General features: G+C 39.1%; 2 protein-coding genes and 1 long non-coding RNA gene across 3 annotated transcripts in view; 2 read left to right on the forward strand and 1 right to left on the reverse strand.

The window, feature by feature from the left end:
- LOC136444123 (U6 snRNA-associated Sm-like protein LSm4) overlaps positions 1 to 20,579 on the reverse strand; it is a 178,407-nt gene that overhangs the window by 48,536 nt on the left and 109,292 nt on the right. The gene's annotated exons all lie outside the window — the stretch shown is intronic.
- The window catches only part of LOC136443976 (ATP-dependent DNA/RNA helicase DHX36-like), a gene marked incomplete at its 5' end in the record, with an annotated part of 70,427 nt that overhangs the window by 42,588 nt on the left and 7,260 nt on the right, over positions 1 to 20,579 (forward strand). The window contains 7 exons of the mRNA XM_066441362.1: positions 11,445 to 11,543; positions 12,108 to 12,160; positions 12,382 to 12,502; positions 12,983 to 13,069; positions 13,517 to 13,600; positions 14,034 to 14,133; positions 19,832 to 19,922. Coding sequence (XP_066297459.1) covers positions 11,445 to 11,543; positions 12,108 to 12,160; positions 12,382 to 12,502; positions 12,983 to 13,069; positions 13,517 to 13,600; positions 14,034 to 14,133; positions 19,832 to 19,922 — 635 coding nt within the window. The remainder of the gene's footprint in view (positions 1 to 11,444; positions 11,544 to 12,107; positions 12,161 to 12,381; positions 12,503 to 12,982; positions 13,070 to 13,516; positions 13,601 to 14,033; positions 14,134 to 19,831; positions 19,923 to 20,579) is intronic.
- LOC136443589 (uncharacterized) lies at positions 3,931 to 8,060 on the forward strand. Its single transcript, XR_010757176.1, has 3 exons — positions 3,931 to 4,516; positions 6,939 to 6,999; positions 7,908 to 8,060. It is a non-coding gene; the product is annotated as an uncharacterized lncRNA (long non-coding RNA).

Genomic DNA, 20,579 nt, shown 5'->3' on the forward strand with positions numbered 1-20,579 from the left:
ATTTTTCGGTTTTTTATTTATTTGTAGGTTGTACCCTAAACTCAAACATATTCGTTTTTCGTATTTCTCAAGTGCACCGCGCTATATTTTTTACCGCGTCGAAGCTAGTCACCTTGGGGCCCTTAACTATAGAAATCCCCATAGGCCGGAAACTGTGTTCTGCTACCTCAACCCCAATTGACTAACTAGTGGAGTACCATGACAGACCATGTGACATGCATGTCAGGTGGTCTGTCATGGTACTCTACTAGTTAGTCGTATCACATGGTTTCACAGGTCACCAGATATAGGCTTGTTGGTCCCTGCCCTAACTGTGTGTTCTTGGTCTATATCACAGGTAGTGGCTGCATGAGGAGCATTTTCCTTCAAATGGCTTTGTATACAGATACATGTATACAGTCTTATGGTGAAAACACCATGAAGCACAGATACCCACACTCGCCTGATTATTTTATGAATGTCAGTTCTTGGTCATATCTATGTGTGTGTGTGTGTGTGTATGTGTGAGTTTCTGATCTGCTTGCAAAATAGTATGGGTAAAGGATCGTAAAGGGATTTCTCGTCGCTTTTTTTAATTTCCTATTTGATAAATGTCCCATTCGCTATAAAGACTAACATTTTGAAATCTTGTTTTTCATTCAACCTACTGGAATACTACATTTGTTGGCAATCTCTTGATTATTGTGCTGATGTTGCTGTACTATTTCTAAATTTCTAATGGTGTTTTTGTTGTGAGTTGTGAGTAATTGACTTGTGGTTTTATGTAATGTGCTTATCTATTTAGTACTTCAATACTACTTGCACAGAAAACTTTCTTTCAAGTTCACTTTATGAGCCATTCCAATCTGATTGGAGTACATGTACAGTGCTTTGAAACTTAAAAAAAAGAAACTGGCATTGCTGACCTTAATCAGAGCCAAGGAAGATGACATGATAGGGGTCCTGGGGACCATTGTTATGCTACAAATACTTGACTCTACTAATGGTTGCCTTGATCATGAGTTGAACTATTTTATACCTCTTATCAAAACATGCCTTTTTAAATTGGAGTTTATTAGTCTACAGTATCTACATCATAATCTATACAGACTGACCACACTGTATAGTAGTGTAATGCTAACTGGTCTACACCTGTTGTTGATTAACCTTCTCAGCAAGGAGGTGGAATTTGATTTTTTTTCCACCTCTCCCTGCATGTGTGTGTGTGTGTGTGTGTGTGTTAGTACATGTACATGTAGGTACCTTCCCCATACACAAGTTTTTGTGATGATCAAGGAAGGAAAAATAGCAAAAAACTCCATAAAAATTCTTCTAGCTGTTTTAAACAGCACACATGCAGCCCATGCAGCCTTCCAACCTGCCTGTGGTATCTAGGTCACCCCCTGGGGGACACTGATCCTTCCTAGTGAAAAGCTTACACATTTGTCCTCAACCACTGAAGGAGTTACAAAACACCAACTTATGATGTAATGTTGACTAAGTTTGCATTTGAGATTCTTTCTCAGCAAAGAGAGGTATAGCATGTACAAATGTATTAATGCAGTATAAGTGAAGTAAATATACTGTAACAGTAACTGCTGGCATGTCCCCCATGTGAGGCTGAATGTTTTCCTAATTACATGGTACATTAGTAAGAACCTCCTTATCCTGATACAGATGCCAAACCCACAAGAGATAGGCCTGCACAGAGCTGACAGCTACTGTAGTTCCATGGGGCGGGGTAACTGGTCACAGATAATAAGCTATAGTTCCAGTGTTGGTTCAATATTGTTCTTGTGGAATTATATGAGAATAATATTCCTCTATAGTTCTACCCTGAAACCCAGGTTTGTGTAGGACCTCCTTGAGAGCGGCCTGCATGGGGGCGTCTCGAGAACGCTAAACGCCAAATTCCGGAGCTACATATGACGCTAAATTTAGTCAGCCTCTCTACGCCCTACTCTAAATTCTGAGTCAAAACTCACACACCTAGAGGCTGAACTCTTAGCTTCGTCAAAGCAAGCGATTTTTAGCATCATGGAGATGACTTGAAAAGCACCTTAATTTAGCATTTGCATTAAACGCATGGGTGATAATGACGAAGTCTAGACTGGCGTGAGGTCACACGCAATGACTTCTGTATCAAATGAAGTTTAACCTGTTTGTTTACTTATAATACGTAGCACTATTGAACTACGAACTTTCACGTCACATCTGACATGGGAAGCCACATTTGAGCCCGATAAACACCACAGCTTGCTTATGAATGAAGACCTTTTATGGTGGAAATTTCTATTTTCGTGTACTTAGAAATAGTAATGTGACGTTATAGAGGGACCTGTGCTATCACATACATTGAAGTACTCCTAACTCCATTTCAGCGTATTTGAAGGAAGTACAGTCTCATTGCACAATGTCATGGCTCGTCCAATGACAACATGGTATCCTGACGTGCGCTTTTGTAAAAGACACTAGATTTGTGCGGCAACTTTTAACCAAATCGATATAACAATTGCACTGACAGTGACTGCAATTGATAATCTGGTCACGTCCATTACGTACCAAACCAATTACCCCACCCCATTCCTACCCCACCTCGACACGTATACGTATTTTTCCACCCGAATAAATAACTTTCGGAACGACTTTTTCGTAACTTTTGAGCATAACGTGTGGCAACTGAAAACAGAAGAAGCATTCAGTGCGAGAAAGCCTGTTAAAAACTTGTCTGGTCTTTTCAAACAGAGTTAGCAGCAATGGCAGCACATGCCTTCTTGTATGAAAAATAGTAACTTTTAATATGTATATATAAATAAATTTCTATGTCGCAATCCAAACATTCTTGAGAGATCTAGAATTCGTACAATAAATGTATTCCCACCTGTGAGGCACAAATCGGATGACAATGTTAGAGATATCTTAGCGATGATCCGCCACGCGGTATTACTCCTGCATGAAATGAAGTCGAACCAGTCTGGTCGCTCTGGAGCTAATTGTGAGTCACCTCTGACATGGGAGTGGCCATGAATTAACATTCCAGCCTGCTCTTGAGTGAAGTAGATAGTGTACTGTGATTTTCGATGGTGCAACTGATTGTTATTTTTGCACATAGGGTAAACAAATACTAGATGTACGTGCATCATAGAGGGGCCATCGTAAGACCTCGGGGTATACGTAGATGTAGTCACACGTCATCGATCGAGAGTGAGGGTATCGCACCCAGGGTGTTCTTTGCTGAGCTCATGCTTTGCTTGGGTTCGCGGCCTTTCAGCACGATGCTCTGCGTACCACAGTATACTTAGGGGAATTTTGATAGAATTCATCGCGGACATAATGATGGGAGGCGCTCGCTTGTGGATTGGACCATTTTGAAATCAGCCTACGCTTAACCAGCAATTTATGGATTACGCTTTACGTTGCATAAAGGTAACTTACGGTTTACGTAGAAAGAAAGCGACCAATTACGCATTACGGCTTATGTACTGATTACGAATTACGTTGATTTGGGGCGACTGCCTACGGATTACGAACACGAAAAAGGCTGAATAACGTCTTACGAAAAAGGGCATGCAGGCCCTCATTTATAGTATACTAGTCTGATTTAATCGCCATATGAGCCTCTGTCAGTGGGAGATTGCGTTACAATTGCAAGTAGTTATCGAGAATCTATTGCAAATGCAAACAGTGTTATGATATTTATCTTTTATGACAAATTTGTACCAATGTCGAAAGTTTTCCAAAATCTAAGGCTCCAACATTTTACAATCTTTGGATCTTTTAGTTTCCCACGCACGACGGGCAAAGGTTGGTCAGGCACTTGAAGCGCTATTTGTGGACAGCCCCTTATAATAGAGGGCCCAAGGAACAAGTTGTAAATCACTAGTGACCCATGATATATATACCTTTTTGTTTTGAGAGAGAGAGATAGATAGGTAGATAGATAGATAGATATAGATATTGCAGACCTATATATAGACCTTCATAGATTGTAGTCATTTAATATATACTCATACTTTTGATAGAGAAGTGCAAATACAAACTGTCAGTGTCTCACCAAGGACATTTTGGTCTCACTACTAGCACCCCAACTGAGGTCAACCGAGGTCAACTATGTAATTAAAACAATGTTGACCTAGTTTCATCATATGGGGACCAGCCGGTGGTCTTGATATTAGCTGACTTCAGGGATTTCAGGGTTCTGATCTAAATATTGAAATCTAATCTCACGTTTTAACCAATCAGTCGTGTGATCTAATTACATAATCCCTCCCACTTGATAAATTGCACACTCTGTTATAAAAACCTCGCCACAGTCCCCGCCCTCAGCGTTTCATAACCTTCGAGGCTAGCGTTACATACAGTACACCGTCAGGTCAGCTCCGGGGCAAGGGCGCGCCGTGCAGCGGGGATTGCGGACCGGGGCACCCGGCGACAATAGCAGGACCGCATACCGGGGCCCGCCGCCAGGAATAGTCTAACACGACGGGGAAACTTTACGGGCTTGTGTTGAGTCACGGAGACCCGGAATTCTTTCAAGGTAAGTTCTTGAAAACTTTTCATACGTTAAATGTGTTTCTGTCGAAGTTTCTTACACTTGATAATAGACAGCAACTTGAAAATTTACTTGTACTTTGCACTAAATTTTACGAAATGAAAACTATGAAATACCAAGATGGGCTCAGTGGTTTGATTTTAGCCTCTACCATGCAGGCCCCTCGGATTTCGCTATGTTTATAGGCCCAGGGCTATCTTCGGGCGAGCTTTCTTCGTGGCATACGGAACTCTCTGTTGCCAGGTTTATTGTCCTTTGCACCCGGTGTTTTTTTTTTACTCGGTAGGAGTTGGCCAACTTCTGCCGCGTGAATGCAAAAGCACCAGGCGGCGAAAAGCCGCCTCTGCCCCGACGAGAGCCAGACCGAAGCACGGTAGACTTGATGCCAACTTAGAGTGTACGTTTCTGTCCTTAACCTCCTTGTATTTGTTCTCGTATTTGTCTGCTCCGGTGTTTCTTTTACCAATTTTGTTACTGCCGAGAAGTCTAAATTTTCTCTTTGTTGACGAGTTTTGTTAAAGCTGATATGTGTTTCCGTAATCATGCCTCATGTGTGAGCTGTCGATGAAGATTAGACACCCAGGTAATAAGATACGCCAAAAAAGCAGTTACTCAAACAACTGGATATGATTTAATATGTGAGCTAGTGAATGAGATGCCTAGACGTTGTTTTGACAACTGGCTAAAGTGTACATTGCTTTTCACGTATTCTATCCTGCTAACGTTGTAGTTCAGGAATTCGTTTGGTTATTTTGATAATTGCCACAAATATTAGTACCTTGTTAAGATGTTGTACACTTGACGAATTTTTGAATTTGTTATATCAACTCGTTCTTGGCTATTCATTGTTGTGGCGGACATCTCAATGTGTCACTACGTACGTTACATGTAGAATGATGATCAACGAGTAGACAATTTGTCACCGTTTTTTATAATGTCAACAATGATTTCCGCCCAGAACAGTTCTGGGTTCTTGTGATCGTGGGGTACCAGGTATAAATGTCTTCGTCTTGTTGCGGACTACCGTAGAATAACGTTGCACAAGGGTAGTTAGAAGTAGCGCTTTACTACTTGGTCTGCTGCATTCTGAATCTGTTGGTTTTATACTAGTCAGTGCTATTTATATGGACTTTCTTTAAATTTTCGCTAGTTTTCGGTGTTTGTAGGATTTTTTTGTGGGTTCGCTGTAGTATTACGATTAGAAAGGCATGCTAGCGCTGTATACGGGCGGCACTGGACGGCCAGGAATGGCGCTAGGGGACCCTGTCCCCCGGGCGTCTGTTTTTTTTCAAGTGTGCAAGATTAAAAAGGAATGTCCTTTAGTCGATGGTCGTGAGCTGCAAAGCGTAGAAAGGTTTTTCGACCATGGTAAGTAAGTAAAACCGTGACCCGGATATTTTTATATGTTATCAGTCAAATCCAGTGGTTATATTGTAAACATACTAATGTCGACAGAGTTGCGGTGACAGAATTTGGTCGTTTAGGACATTGTCTTCTTGTTGTTCGACGTCATGATACGCGAGGTGATACCAATGATTTGTTGTTTTTATTGAATCAGTATTTTCAATATTCCCTAGCATATGTTTTGTTTTCTTTGTACCGATTGTATGGCGATTGTTGCTTAGCTGTCCGTGTTTTTTTAAGGCACCGGAGGTGAACTTGTACTCGTCTATGATTGGTTGTATTTTGTATTATGCATTCATTTGTTTATAAGGGCCTTACTTTGATGTTCTGTATTAGGTAAGTGGGTTATAGTCGTTGTCATTTTCTTCTTGTTGTAAGTCTTCTTTTGTTATGGTGCCCATGTAGCAGTTTTTTCTAGTTAGCTCTGTTGATTACTTCGATCAGTATAAGTTTCGTAAACTTTGGTCCAATATGCAACTAGCTAGTGACGTAAATCATATGCTTGAGTGATCAATGAAGTATTGAGGATGACTGAGTCATGTATATTTTCATCTCCACGAAAAATTGATATAAATGATGAAGTGCAAATTATACATATTGAGACTAAATTTGCATTACTAATGAGGTTTTCTATTATGGGGCACTTGCATACTGTGTCATCTAACACATGTTAGTTGCAAAACTTGTGCAAATATTCCTCTGCTGGAAGGCCTGTCCCTAGGGGCCCGACAAACCATAAAGGGATATTCATCTAAACCTGTATACTTGTTTTTGATATGTGGATATCTTAAGTGATGATCGATTTAATTAGATAATACAAATCAGAATGTAATTTTCATGATTTTATAAACCCAAATAAAGAACAAACGTTGAATAATTTTGAAGACTTTGTGAAGTAAGGATGATTTTTATTAAAATAAAGGGCAAATCAGATTTTTTTTTGAGTGATTGGCAGTAGATGACATCAATTTATTCATGCCCTTTTCTCTCTTTGTTCCCGCAGGTGAACTACGCCATGCCCACCCTGAAAACCTTAGAAGGAATTCACTGGCTAGAGTAAAGAGGTGAGATGAAATAACGATCCGTATAAAGGCACAAAACTCGGTGGCTCACCGCCTATGAGACAACGTGAAACACGATGTCTCATAGCGGTAAGCCCACACAGGCAACAGCCAGCCTGCAGGATTTTTCCGTGATCAGAATTTTGTTTGACGAAAAAAAATCACCGGATCCGGAAATAATTATTTTTGTCCTATTCCCACCGCACGGGCGGGCGCTGTTATTGGTGGAATATCAAACGTCCTTTATCATGTTTCGAGGGAAGAAAGCGCGTGTGAGCTTGAAAGTTTAATAATATTCACCAAAATTACAGAAAGTCTGATAACTATATAAGTATTTCAGACTTTTATGCATGTGACTTCTTTGCTTGCAACAACGGACGCTGAACGGGAGTGGGGGAAATAGTCACAAAAACGTTAGTCCGGTGAGACCGGTCAGAAATGTAATGGGGACAGGAATTTCCCCACCTACTGGCCTGTGTGTCGTCTCTACGGTCGCCAGAGGGCGTTAGAAATTATCTGAATCGGCTTTGCCGCAAACCTACGCAGATTTACTAGTTTTCGTTGCAAAATTCCAAGCTCTCATTATCTTTACACACCTATTTTTGCTCGTTAAAGATAACAGAATAATGCAAAATCTTTGGACGTCATGAGTGGCATAAATTCTGTCAAATGACTAAAATGACGGGTGCTGGCTAGATCACTAAATTTTGCCGTTTTTGTTGACCTGGGTAACATATAATTCATATGTTGGGTCATTGTAAAGGCTGACCTTCATAACTGAGCAATCATCTCAGACTCTCAACCTGTGTTTACTGGTTTGAATAGAATATAGATAGATAGCTAGAGAGAAAGGGAGATCAATTTGTTCCTCGGCGAACGGCAGTGAATGATTTCTCTCTTTGTGCCCGCAGGTGAGCTACGCCGCGGCCACCCTTGGTTCTATAAGGACTTCACTGGAGTCATCGTGGAAGAAAGGAGTGTGCGCTGATAACATCAACCCAGGAGAAACAAACAATGAATGCAGGATCGTCGCAAAGCCGAAAAGAAAAAAAAAGAGAGAGAAAAAAAAAATGAAGGGTGACGCAAACGCACAGGATAATAATATCAGGTGTATTTGCAGCCAGTGCCACAGGCAGGTACCCAATGTGTAGGGTAATGAGGCTGTTTAACGTGTTCGAGGCACCTCCTCGAGCACGGGACCCCCGTTTTACGTCCCTCCCGGAAGACGATTTCGTGGAAAGCTTCGTAAGGCTACAGCAATCCGGACGTCCTTGGTTGGTCCCCCATCCAAGCACTGTCCGGACCGCGCGTTGCTTAACTTCCGAGATCGAGGGATCGGGTGTATCCAACGCGCCACGCGGCCGTAGCTGATAAAAACAAATGAAACACAAAGGAATAAAAACTCTCACACAAAACATCTACTATGCCCAATGTTAAAGAAACCTTGCTTGTATCCGCGTCCTTCCTTTATCCTTTATGTGTTCGCTATAGTCTTCAGAGAGCATCTAAAAGAACATGTATCAGCTACATATCCAAACAAAAAATCCTTTATTGTAGGCGTCGCCAAAAAAAGAACTTATTCGAAAATCAAGCTTTGATATTTCAATGTATTCCTAGTTGAATCTTATCAGAACAAGAGGAATGTAAATATTGTTCTCTCTTGTTAGAAACAGAGAAGCATATTTGAAAATCAAAAAATGATAGCCAGTTTCTGTGCCTTAAGTAGCAAGTTCGCCAAAATGGTGTTTTACACAAATACAAATCTACAAAGGCCTCTCATTTCCTTCCATAAACTACACAGCCGACGGCTACCTCAAAACCGATTCCCAGGGGAATGCATTCGTGCAATTCCTGAAATTCTTTCAAAGTGATCGTAATACTGTAATAAATGCCTCCGCCCCTGAGGCGTCGCCAAATATATAATCAGACTGACGGTACATAAAGGCATGTAAGACTTAGTAGACATCCTGCCCATCTGGCTGCAACCCTTCCCAGCTAGTGAACAGCCAGCTTCATGATGTGTTGCTTGTTTCAGGTCAAGACCCCCTATATGTAAAGAGACATTTTGGGTTGATTTAATTTGTTAGTTTGCAATGTAAATCATGCTACATGTAAATTCCGAGGGGAAAATGAAGATAGCTTGACGACCACTTTTATAACTTACAGTCACTGTGGTACACAGGAGTGCACTAGGGGCAAACTTTGCCCCTGCCCATCAATTTTCATCTTGACTTGCAGAATTTTTCACAGCAAATTATGACCAATAACCAAGAAGTCAAATTGAATTGACTGACTTTTTCTTTAAAAGACTTAAGGTGAAGCAAGCAAGTAGTTTACTGTACAAAATGTATTTGAGATCAGCAGGACCAACAATGAAGAACAACGAATTTTTTGTTGAAAATTATTAAAGGAAATTAAGCAAAATATTAGCCATTGGCATTGTGATTAAGTGTTTGTGATGTACAAACCTTAATAAGCAGCACCCGAGCAGTCCAGCAACAAGAACAACACCCAGACCAAAGCCAACAGTCATGGCACTTGCCACCAATGCGTTGTGGCCCATCCTGAGGCCTGCTTGTGCCGTTGTACGTGATCCATCATTACTTACTTTCTCATAGGTCGCCATGAACAGCAGATCCTCATTACAAGTCATTGTATGTGATTGTATTGAATCTGATGGGGGCCGACTATAGCCAAGGGTGTCCAGCTTTTGCTTGACCTGCATCACAAATGGAACAGATTTATCAGTGCAGTTCATCCTGCATCAAATCTAAAATCCTGGGAAAAGGAAAACAGAATAAGGAAAACTTACTGCTTAATGGTATCTCCATAAAGAAAATATAGGAAGCCTTCTCTTCTTGCTTTTCAAGTGCATTTTAGCAACTGAAGGAGGTTACAAAGAGACCTTGATTCTACTCCCACATGGAAAACTAAGGCTGTCTCTTTCTAACCTCCTTGAGAAGATTTAACAAAATGCAGAAAATCTGGCTGTTTGTGACCTTATAACAAGCTAACTATTTTCCAAGACATTTATTTACTTCCTATGTCAATATAATAGTAAATAAAACGAGGCAGAAAAATAGAAAAAAGGCCATAAAATGGGATAACTTACGACTCAAAAAATGCACACTCATGCCACAGAACACCGTGCAATCCAAGATAAACAGTAACTGTTGTAACCCAGACAACTTGAGTTGTGAAACCCTACCCAATTTGTATTCAATTACTAAACAATGCTCCCCGGCACTTTCATAGGTATCAGTCGAGACCTTAAAAAGGCTGGTCTCACTATATAAATGTACATGACATTGTACATGTACAATGTACTTGAATGCATTCTTATTCTGTACGTGTAAAATTCAAGGAGGAGGAAGTTTACAGCTACATGTAAATGAGATAAGTTAAGAGGTAAAAGTACGAGTTTCATGGGACCAATATACATGTATATCATATGTTTGGAAGACAATCCCTGAGAACTCTGCAAACATCAGTGGACACAGCCTTTTTTTGTGCAAACAGTGTTGTGGAAAGGTTGAAAGTTGTAATGCAATTTTGAATTTTTCCTCTGCCAATGAGTCTACAATGTACAATATATTGTTGGTTGGCAGGTTGGTTTGAGTGTTGGTCTTTTTCTCTAAATGTGTTTGTCAACAGGATAACTAAAGAAAGCAAACAAGTGAACTTGAATGGATAATATTTCACAGGGTTTTGCTTAGGGTGTGCAGTAATAAACTGGAAAAGCTGATTTACCTGTTAGTGAACTCAGAAACATTACATAACAAATCAAGATACAAAAGGATAACTTAACATATCAAATTGAACTCAGAAACATTTTGAAATCCAATCTTTATTGAGACACTCAATTTTATGTAATTTATATATTTAAAAACCCAGAACTAATGCCATTACTCGAACCTTCCTATACAGAGCTATCAGAACATACAACACTCTACCAATTCACATTACATCCTCAAATCCACGTGCATTCAAAGTAAAAATCTGGTCCTGGACAAAAACTCAAAGCCATAAAAACTCACCTATCAGCTCATGGTGGTAAACTTGACTATAGGACATCCGTATATTTCATGACCTCTGACCTCCACAATATCCAATATATGATAATATTATGTACATGTATGATATAATATGATAATAATGTTTCTGTTTATGTTAATTGAATGAGGATAACGATGAATTGATTGATTGACGTTATGAGTAATTTAATGTATTGCATAATATGATATGGTTAAGAACGTTAATGATTGATTTATGCTAGTTGTCTGATCAACATTATCTGTATTATTTGTTGTTATGTATTTTATTCGATTGTGTGTAGAGGACTCCAGGAAGAATAGTTCAATGTAACTAATGGAGATTCCTAATAAACAAACAAACAAACAAATATAATGAAGATTTGTGCTCATTATCAGGATTTTTTTCTGCTCCAGTTACTGAAGCTGGGAGCCATCCTGCCGTTTGTGGAGAAGGCCATGAGTTCCCCGTCCCTCAGGGCTGTACAGCTGGCCATCACGAACCTCAAGGACCTGGTACGTCTACATCTCAGCTACAATGTCACAGGTTTACTGACAATTTTCAATGTGATTTATCATTTGTTGACAATGTAATTTTTTTGCACACTGACTTCAATTTTTTTCTTTCTGAGTGTCTATACCTGCATGCGACTCTTCATACATTGTACTCTACAGCAAATTATTATCAAAATGAAAAATAACAACTGAATTACTATTTCCCTTAAGTTTACCCCTTCCGTTTTCCATTCTGTCCTGAATCAACCTTTTTCATTCAATATTTTCCTCCTCAAAATTTTTCTCCCTGAAGAATTACCAGATGCTTTGCTCTATACCCTCCTGCTCTTCTGACCCCTTATCTCTCAAGGTCAGCCCCCTCCCCCTTGAGGAATTCTTCTGTCCCTCTAGTTTATTTCTGAAGGTTACCTCTCTCCGCATTGCTATCAACCTCCACTCTGTTGTTCTAAAAGGTTTTCCTAAAGGTCGACTACCACCTATAGCTACATTTTATGATGTGTGATAGCAAGAAATGAAATAACTGTAAAGGTTGTGGAGATTTTAACTGATTTCTGCTTTACCCAGAATGCCCTGGACAGACAAGAGAACCTGACACCTCTGGGGTATCACCTAGCCAGGTAATTGATATAAAAGGCTTGCCCTATTACTAGTAATTTGTATAATTATATCTGATTCAGTTCTGTTCTCTTCTGCCTGAATCATCAATTTGACTTGTGATTTTTTTTCAGTTTGGAATGGTTTGAAATTGTACAATATTGTGCAATATTTAGCCAGAGACCATCATGATGTCAGTTTGCCCTGTTTTTGGCCAATCTGAAATTGTGTTTGTCCCCCCCAGACTCCCCGTGGAGCCCCACATCGGGAAGATGATCCTGTTCGGAGCAATTTTCTCCTGTCTGGACCCGGTGCTCACCGTGGCCGCCAGCCTGGGCTTCAAGGACCCCTTCGTCATTCCTCTGGTAAATAGGCCTGGGGTCTATTGCTATTTTAATCTTTCAGATTAATATCTTACAAGTCTTACGCATGTGTTGATTTTTATGGTTTGTATGTATGTATGTGTTTCATGAGGAAGCCTAAGAAAGGAGCAAATGATTTTTTTAAAATGATGTTACAAGTTATGCTAAGGGAAGAGAGACTTTGATGTGGAGGGAGGCTTGCTGTTTCCAATTTTCTATTTGCAATCATTATGTAAGACTTACAACAGGGCTCCCTTAGAAATCAGTTACTTTGTTAATTGAAGGGACTACCCTTAAGATTAATAAATAAATAAATAAATGAATAACATTGTGATGGCATAATTTAAACTTCAAATGCAAGGAACAATCATCGCAAGTGTTTGTGGTTGCCTGTGTGTCTATCTATCTGTGTCTGTATAATGTTTTTGACTGCATGAAAAAGTGAAGTCTGCCGTCTCCGATTTCTTTGTTGATAAACTGCAGGGTAAGGAGGAGGAGGCAGACAGGAGGAGGAGGGAGTTTGCAGCTGGGAGTAAGAGCGACCATCTCATGCTCATCAATGCCTTCAAGGTCATTCAATTTTCCTTAAAGTTTGTTTAACCCTCTACCTGCTGAGATAGTGTTTAGCACCAAATTCTAGTAGGAGTTAGGCTGCAGGGAGAAGGTTAAAGATCAGATGTACTTGTCAAATTCTGTGTGGACTCTATTTTTGAATGAAAACACATGTGGAGAACAAAAAATGTCAGTGGCAGAAAAAAGGTCAAACTGGGGACGGATGACATTCCTTGAGAAATGGGAGGGGGAGTAAGCAGAAAGATCTGACAGATGTACTACATGTACTTAGGCTAGAAGGAAGGTAGGAGGGTGACCTTCATACATTCTACAATCTCATGTAGTTCACCTATAGTATACTGTATGGCTGTAATTATTATAGTTACTGTAGACATATCACAGTCAACCAGTTCAATTCTTTTAGCTTTGAGACAATCGCCAATCCTTTTTGTTTGTTTTTCTCAGAGCTGGGAGAGGGCGAAGTCCCAAGGTCGTGAGTCAGAGAGACGATTCTGCTGGGACAACTTCCTGTCAGCCAACACACTTAAGGTGGGGGAAGCTGGTAACTTCCTACCAACATTTAGACTTTTGCAAAATACATGACAGTTAGTGTATTACGGTAACTGTAAACTGTAACAGTTGCTGTCACCAACATAGACTAGCACAACAGGACATTTCAATTCAAAATTTCATTAGCAATGTACTAAAAATAACTTGCAGAAACAAGAAAAGTTTGTCTCTTTAGAAAAGTTTATCCTGTTGTGTGAATCATCTTTATATGTATATAAGAAACAAGGAACTGCTAGCTAGTATTTTACTTGCACTTTGCAGCTCCTTTACCCACCCAGAACAGGAGCTTTGTTTTTCTAGTGGCATTGAGAATCAAACAAGTTGATCAGGTAGTATTAATGGAAAAGCACATGGATGAGTTGTTCATTTCGTTGATGAATACGAAATGCCTTCAACTATTGTTGTTCCGCAGATGTTGTCCAACATGAAGCTCCAGTTTGCTGAGCTGCTGCAGGACATCGGGTTTGTGCAGGCCAGAAATCCCAGCAACCCTCAGTGCAATAAAAACTCTGGTAAGATACCCTGTACCTGTATAAACTACTTTTTGGTGTGCTTGATTAACAGATAGCCTGGAACATAATTGTATGATAGTCTGTCAATCTTGAAATGTTCACAGTGGTTTTATTCTTGCGGTTTTTATTTTCACCTTTCCACTGCAAATTTACAATCATGACATTGTATGACACTGTAAATATGGTTCCAATGTATCACAGCTACAGTACTACATTGTTTCTACAACTGTTAACTTATTTTGTAGAACACCGCAAAAACCTTCTTTTTGGGGAAGTCTACCTGATATGTGACGATGAATTGACACATTTGACATGTTTCTGTGACAGTGGTTATTAAACAACCTTCTCAGCCTCTTCGAGATTCTGATATCTTTATTGTTGAATTGATAACGACTCAGTGATTTTCCGAATGACTGGTTAATCATAAGTTCTTGTACTTGTTGTTGAATGTCACCGGTAGTGCCAAATATGCAGCGCCCATGATTCTGGAATTTTGTTTATATGCTCGCACGTGCAAGCCAAAATGGAACACCTGTATAATGATCCCGCATTCTCGTGGTGTTTCGTATTCAAATTAATCAAGAGTGGGTTTGCCCCTAGCCAATCCGCTGCGTTCGTTTGGTCACTACCTGTACACAGAAATCACACCTGGTAGTTCCAATTTGATCACTTAGTTGTGGAGTGATGATCCTGTTATGTTACTTTGAATTTATGTTATGTTATCCTGAGTTTTGTACTGGATCCACTCCTATACTTGTTCTTGCTGAGTTTGTTGGAGCTATACCAGTGTGATAACGTTTTTTATGTTACTTCGAGGTTTTTTTTTTCTGGAGTTATACCAAAACTAAGATTATGTTATGTTATGTTATTTTTGAGTTCGAAAATGAAATGAATTGTTGTGGAAAAATGAAATATTAATTGTCATTAACGGAGCAAATAAGACACAAGCTGGAATGCCGCCAGACCACAAGAATCTTCACTATAGGAAACTATGTTTTCTTATGTCACTGTTTCTTGTGAACTATTCAACCGGCGTTAAGAAAGAAATGTTGTTGTATTTGATTTCTGTTAACTATCATTGTTCAACTTATGTTTTTCTCGTCTTCTTGTTTGTGATGTCTACATTTTCTTCACCTGTCACTTGTAATGGCGGGAATCTGATGATATGTAGACACTGTTTTTTTGTTCTTTGTATGGCACATGGTCCTTCGTCTTTCCTTATGTTATTGCTTTTAACCATATATATATACTTTGGTATACACTGCCTGAAAACCCAACTTCTCAAGTTGAGTCAAAGATTTGTTTATATTTTATTGTATGTTCTACTTTTTTTTTCGGACGCCCCCTCCGGCTTCAGTTTAAACTATGATTCATGTGTACCTCAAAAATTTCAGACATGGGGTTATTAAAAGTTAATATCGGCAGCTACAACTGCAACGGTTTGGGCGACCGAAAAAAGAGAATAGAGGTATTCACGTGGTTACAAGACAAATCATATGACATTGTGTGTCTTCAAGAGACGCATTGCACTCAAAAGAATGAAGAAGAATGGAAAACAAATTGGGGGGCGTCGATTTTGTTTAACAATGGTGCAAGCAACAGTAGAGGTGTGATGATATTATTCAGAAAACATTTTCCATATACCATCCATCAAACTCTCAGCGATGACTCGGGTAGATGGATGGTAGTGGACATTACTATAAACTCACTACGTTTTTGTTTGGCCAATGTTTATGCTCCCAATATAGACGACCCATCATTCTTCTTCAATCTCGAAACTAAATTACAAAATTGTTCAACCTCTGCCAAACATATTATAATTACAGGGGATTTTAATACAGTTTTGGATACTCGAATTGATAGGACTGGAAGACAGAACTCGAACTATCACCCTAATTGTCTTCAAGCTATCAATTCGCTATGTGCTAACCTAGATTTAATTGATATTTATAGATATAAAAACCCGAGAACGACACGTTATACTTGGCGACGCCGATCTCAGGCCAGCCGCATAGACTACTTTTTCGTTAACTTCGTCTATAGATAAAGTGGTCATTGCGGAGAGCATGAGATCGGACCATTCCTTGATTGGCATATCTTTAATAACTTCAAACATACCACGAGGCCCAGGTTTTTGGAGACTGAACCTAGAACTCTTGAAATGCCCAGAATTTATTAACGAAACATCTACTTTTATTAAAGAATATTTTGAATTTAACAAGGAGTCCACTGATCCGCATATTTTGTGGGACTCATTTAAATGCGCCGTGCGCGGGCATACGATTAAGTTCTCCTCATGGAAATTTAAGCAAAGTAGAAATAAAGAACAATCGCTCATTAGAGAGATAGACGAACTGCAAGAGAGTTTAGACCGCTTATTTGACAATGATGTCTTCCAAAACCTGCAAAAAAAGAAACGTGAATTAGAATTGCTTTATCAAACAAAAACAAACAACTTGATTGTAAGTCAGAAGGCCAAGTGGATGGAACATGGTGAAAAATGTTCAAAACTTTTCATGAATCTAGTTGAGAGAAGTCAAGCTAGAAAAAACATGACAAAAGTTATTACCTCAGATGGTATTGAAAAAACAGATCCACAAGAAATTTTAAATGAACAAGTGAAATTTTTCTCCGGTCTTTATTCTTTTGAAGAACCTCCGACACCTCTAGATAGCAATATGTTTGAAACTTTTTTTCCTAAGCCAGTACCTGTTAGCGTATCTGAAGAGCAACGGGATAGTTGTGAAGGCTTAATAACAGAAAGAGAGCTTAAAGAAGCAATTTCGTCCTTTTCGGCCGGGAGATCACCCGGATTAGATGGACTACCAATTGATTTCTATACAACATTTTACAATATTCTTAAACAACCCATGCTAGATACATTTAATTATGCATTTCGCTCAGGCCATCTTTCTGAAACTCAAAAAGTCGGACTAATTTCATTATTACTGAAACAGGATGCCACAGGACAGGACAAAGAACCCACAAATCTAAAAAATTGGCGTCCACTAACTTTATTAAACTGTGATGTTCGAATATTATCGAAATGTATCGGCCTGCGCATGAAAAATAGTATGCCACATTTGATTTCATATGACCAAACAGGTTTTTTGCAAGGGAGAAATATTGGGGATAGTATAAGAAGAATACTGGAAATTATGGAATTTTATGACACACATGAAAAACCAGGGTTACTCTTTATTGCAGATTTCGAGAAGGCCTTTGACAAGATTAGAAGGGATTTCATTTTGAAAGTACTAGATTATGTTGGCTTTGGAAGATCATTGATACAATGGATAAATGTGTTATATCAAGATATTTCGAGTAAAGTTATCAACTATGGATATATATCCAGAGCATTCCCTCTGGTTCGCGGGGTCCGGCAAGGCTGTCCCCTATCCCCTTATCTCTTCATTTTAGGACTAGAAGTTTTATCAAACAAAATTAGAAATAATATCGAAATAGAAGGTCTAATAACTCATGGTATCGAAACTAAAATTTCACAGTTTGCGGACGATGCAAATTTTCCTTTGGCTCCGAAACTTGCAACCGTTTATGCGGTGATAAGAGACTTAGAAGGCTTTGCACTGTTATCTGGTTTAGTAGCAAATTTCGAAAAATGTAAAGTAGTACGTATAGGCTCTCTTAAGGGGTCAGACTTTGTCTTACCGTGTGCATGGCCCATACAGTGGACAGATGGTCCGTTCGACATTTTAGGTATACACATTCCACAAAACTTTTCAGAACTTGTATCAATCAACTTTGATCGAAAACTTGTAAAAATGGATAGAATATTACAGCCCTGGAAAGGGAAAGCACTGTCCCTTTTTGGGAAAATAACCCTAGTGAACACATTAATAGTCTCCCAATTTATATATTTATTTAATTCACTTCCAACCCCACCTGCCACTTTCTTTAAACAATACGAAAAAAAAATCTTCAAGTTCTTATGGGGAAGTGGCCCAGAGAGAGTTAAAAGAAAAACCATTTACAATATCCAAGAACAAGGTGGACTCAAGCTCCGAAATCTTCTAGCTGTAGATCGAACTATAAAAGCATCTTGGATGCCAAAATTGTATTTGAATAAAAACTGGTTTTGTTCAAAAGTGTTGTTTATGTCGAGTCCGATTCTAAGGACGAATTTCCTTCCCTTTGTGCAGCTTAAACCTCAAAACTTTGAAGATTTGTTGGGGAAAAAAGTGATTAGTACATTTTTTTGTCAAGTTATACAATATTGGTTGAAATTCCAATTACGACCTCCTGAGAATGCAGTGGAAATCAAACAGCAACTTTTGGGTTTAAATTCGTATATATGTATTGGGGACAAACCCTTCTTTAACACTATATTTCATAATAGGGGAGTATTCTTCATCAATGATATTTTAGACTCAGCAAATAGAACTTTATCTTTTGAAAATTTTGTGTTGAAATTTGGAGATGATGTTTGTTCCGCATTACAATATGATCAATTAATCTCGGCCATCCCTTCTCAGTGGAAAAACTTACTTAGACAAGAGTCCCCAAATCTACAGGTCTGTATCCCTTTCTGTAGAAATATAAAATGGCTTAAAAACAGAAAGGTTAATAAGGCCCTTTATTTCTTTTTCATGTCCGAAGCTAAATTATGGGAACCTTCTTTTAACATTCAGTATTCATGGGAAGACTATTTTAACACCCCAATACCCTGGCAACAGGTGTATAACTTAATATATAAGATAAGTATAGATTCGAAGACTCGTATATTTCAATATAAATTATTATTCAAATTCTTAGCATCAAATCAAAAATTATACACATGGGGACTAGTAGACTCACCACTTTGTAGTTTGTGTAAAGAAGAGGAAGAAACGGTTATACACCTGTTCTCTGACTGTCATATTGTATCAGCCTTTTGGACTCAAGTAAACAACTGGTTTGTTAATCATATGGGAACCTATCTAAACATGACAACATTTAGTATAATTTTTGGTAATTTGAGTAAACACTGTACAGTCCTATCCAATTTGTTCATTGTGTTAGGTAAAATCTACATCTTTAGAAACCGTCATTCTGTACTTAGATTGTCTTCCTTTATCTCCTTCGTTGCCGATGTCTGTAAGTTAGAATACATAATAGCAAAGAGAGGGGGGAATACACAGAAACATATAGGAAAATGGGGTAAATTTTATCTTGGAAACTTTGCATAGTTAGTTTTAAGATTGTCAAACAGCCACCAAGTTATCATGTTTTTCCTTTGTTGTGATCCTTTATTTGTTATGAGTTTTCTTAGGAAATATTTGATTTGATTAAGGATCAATGTTATCTTTATTTGATTGAGTCTGTTACCACAAGCAATGTTATTTTCAAAGTAACTTGTTACCTCTTTCTTTCTTGTTTGATTCAAAAGCTTTGTTAAGCTAAATATTTATGTATTTCTTGTTGATTTGCTCTACAAGGTTTTCATACAGATTATGATGTTAATTTTGCGATGGTTTATTTGACTATGTGCCATACATGTGTGTGTGTGTGTGTGTTTTCTGTTGTTTTTCTGTTTTTGTTATTGGAAAATCAATAAAAACAATTTAAAAAAAAAAAAAAAACCTTCTTTTTCCTTCTACCTCAAAAATCAAGTCCCCACGACAATAAATGAATGAAATGTACAAAGGTCAGGGATCTTTTAGGTAAGATAAAAGCTAAGATCTTATTGTTCATGTTACAGGTAACATCAGGCTAGTGAAAGCAGTGATTTGTGCAGGGCTGTACCCAAATGTGGCAAAAGTCAGGGGACCAAAACAGCACTTCAGGAAAAGGTGGGGACCATCATCCTTTTCGTTTCATCCTTTTGAATGTACTTCAGTCTGTCACAGTGACTGTACAATACATAGAATTTTTGTGTGTGCACCAAAATACAGTGGGGCTTTCGGGTTATGCATCAATGCCCCGCGGGTTTTTGCGTGTATCCCCGCGGGTTTTTGCGTGTACCCCCGCGGGTTTTTGCGTGTATCCCCGCGGGTTTTTGCGTGTACCCCCGCGGGGTTTTGCGTGTACCCCCGCGGGGTTTTGCGTGTATCCCCGCGGGTTTTTGCGTGTATCCCCGCGGGGCAAAAATTGTGTCACGGAACCCGCAAGGCGGAAAACGTTGTGTGAGACCTTGAGGCCAGCGGCGCTTCCGAACTCACGGACGATCTGTTGAGCGCCGATGGAATCCCTCGCGGCCATTTGTATTTTGTGTACATCGGTCACATTTCACGGCGACAATTTTTTTGGGGCCGGTGGACACTTCATTACGGAGATTTCGGTACCGGTTTATAATGAGCTTGCGTGTCCGTACCGTAATAACTGATTAGAGCGTCCATTTCACAACAGTAACGTTGGATACGGCAAGGACATTTTATGGATACAGTGAGTGATTGATCGGAAGAAGCCAGTTTCCTTTTTTTCCAAGCGGTGCGCATGAGGTTGTTGAC

This window comes from Branchiostoma lanceolatum, chromosome 10 (genome assembly GCF_035083965.1).
Source record: "Branchiostoma lanceolatum isolate klBraLanc5 chromosome 10, klBraLanc5.hap2, whole genome shotgun sequence".
NCBI classification, from domain to species: Eukaryota; Metazoa; Chordata; class Leptocardii; order Amphioxiformes; family Branchiostomatidae; genus Branchiostoma; species Branchiostoma lanceolatum.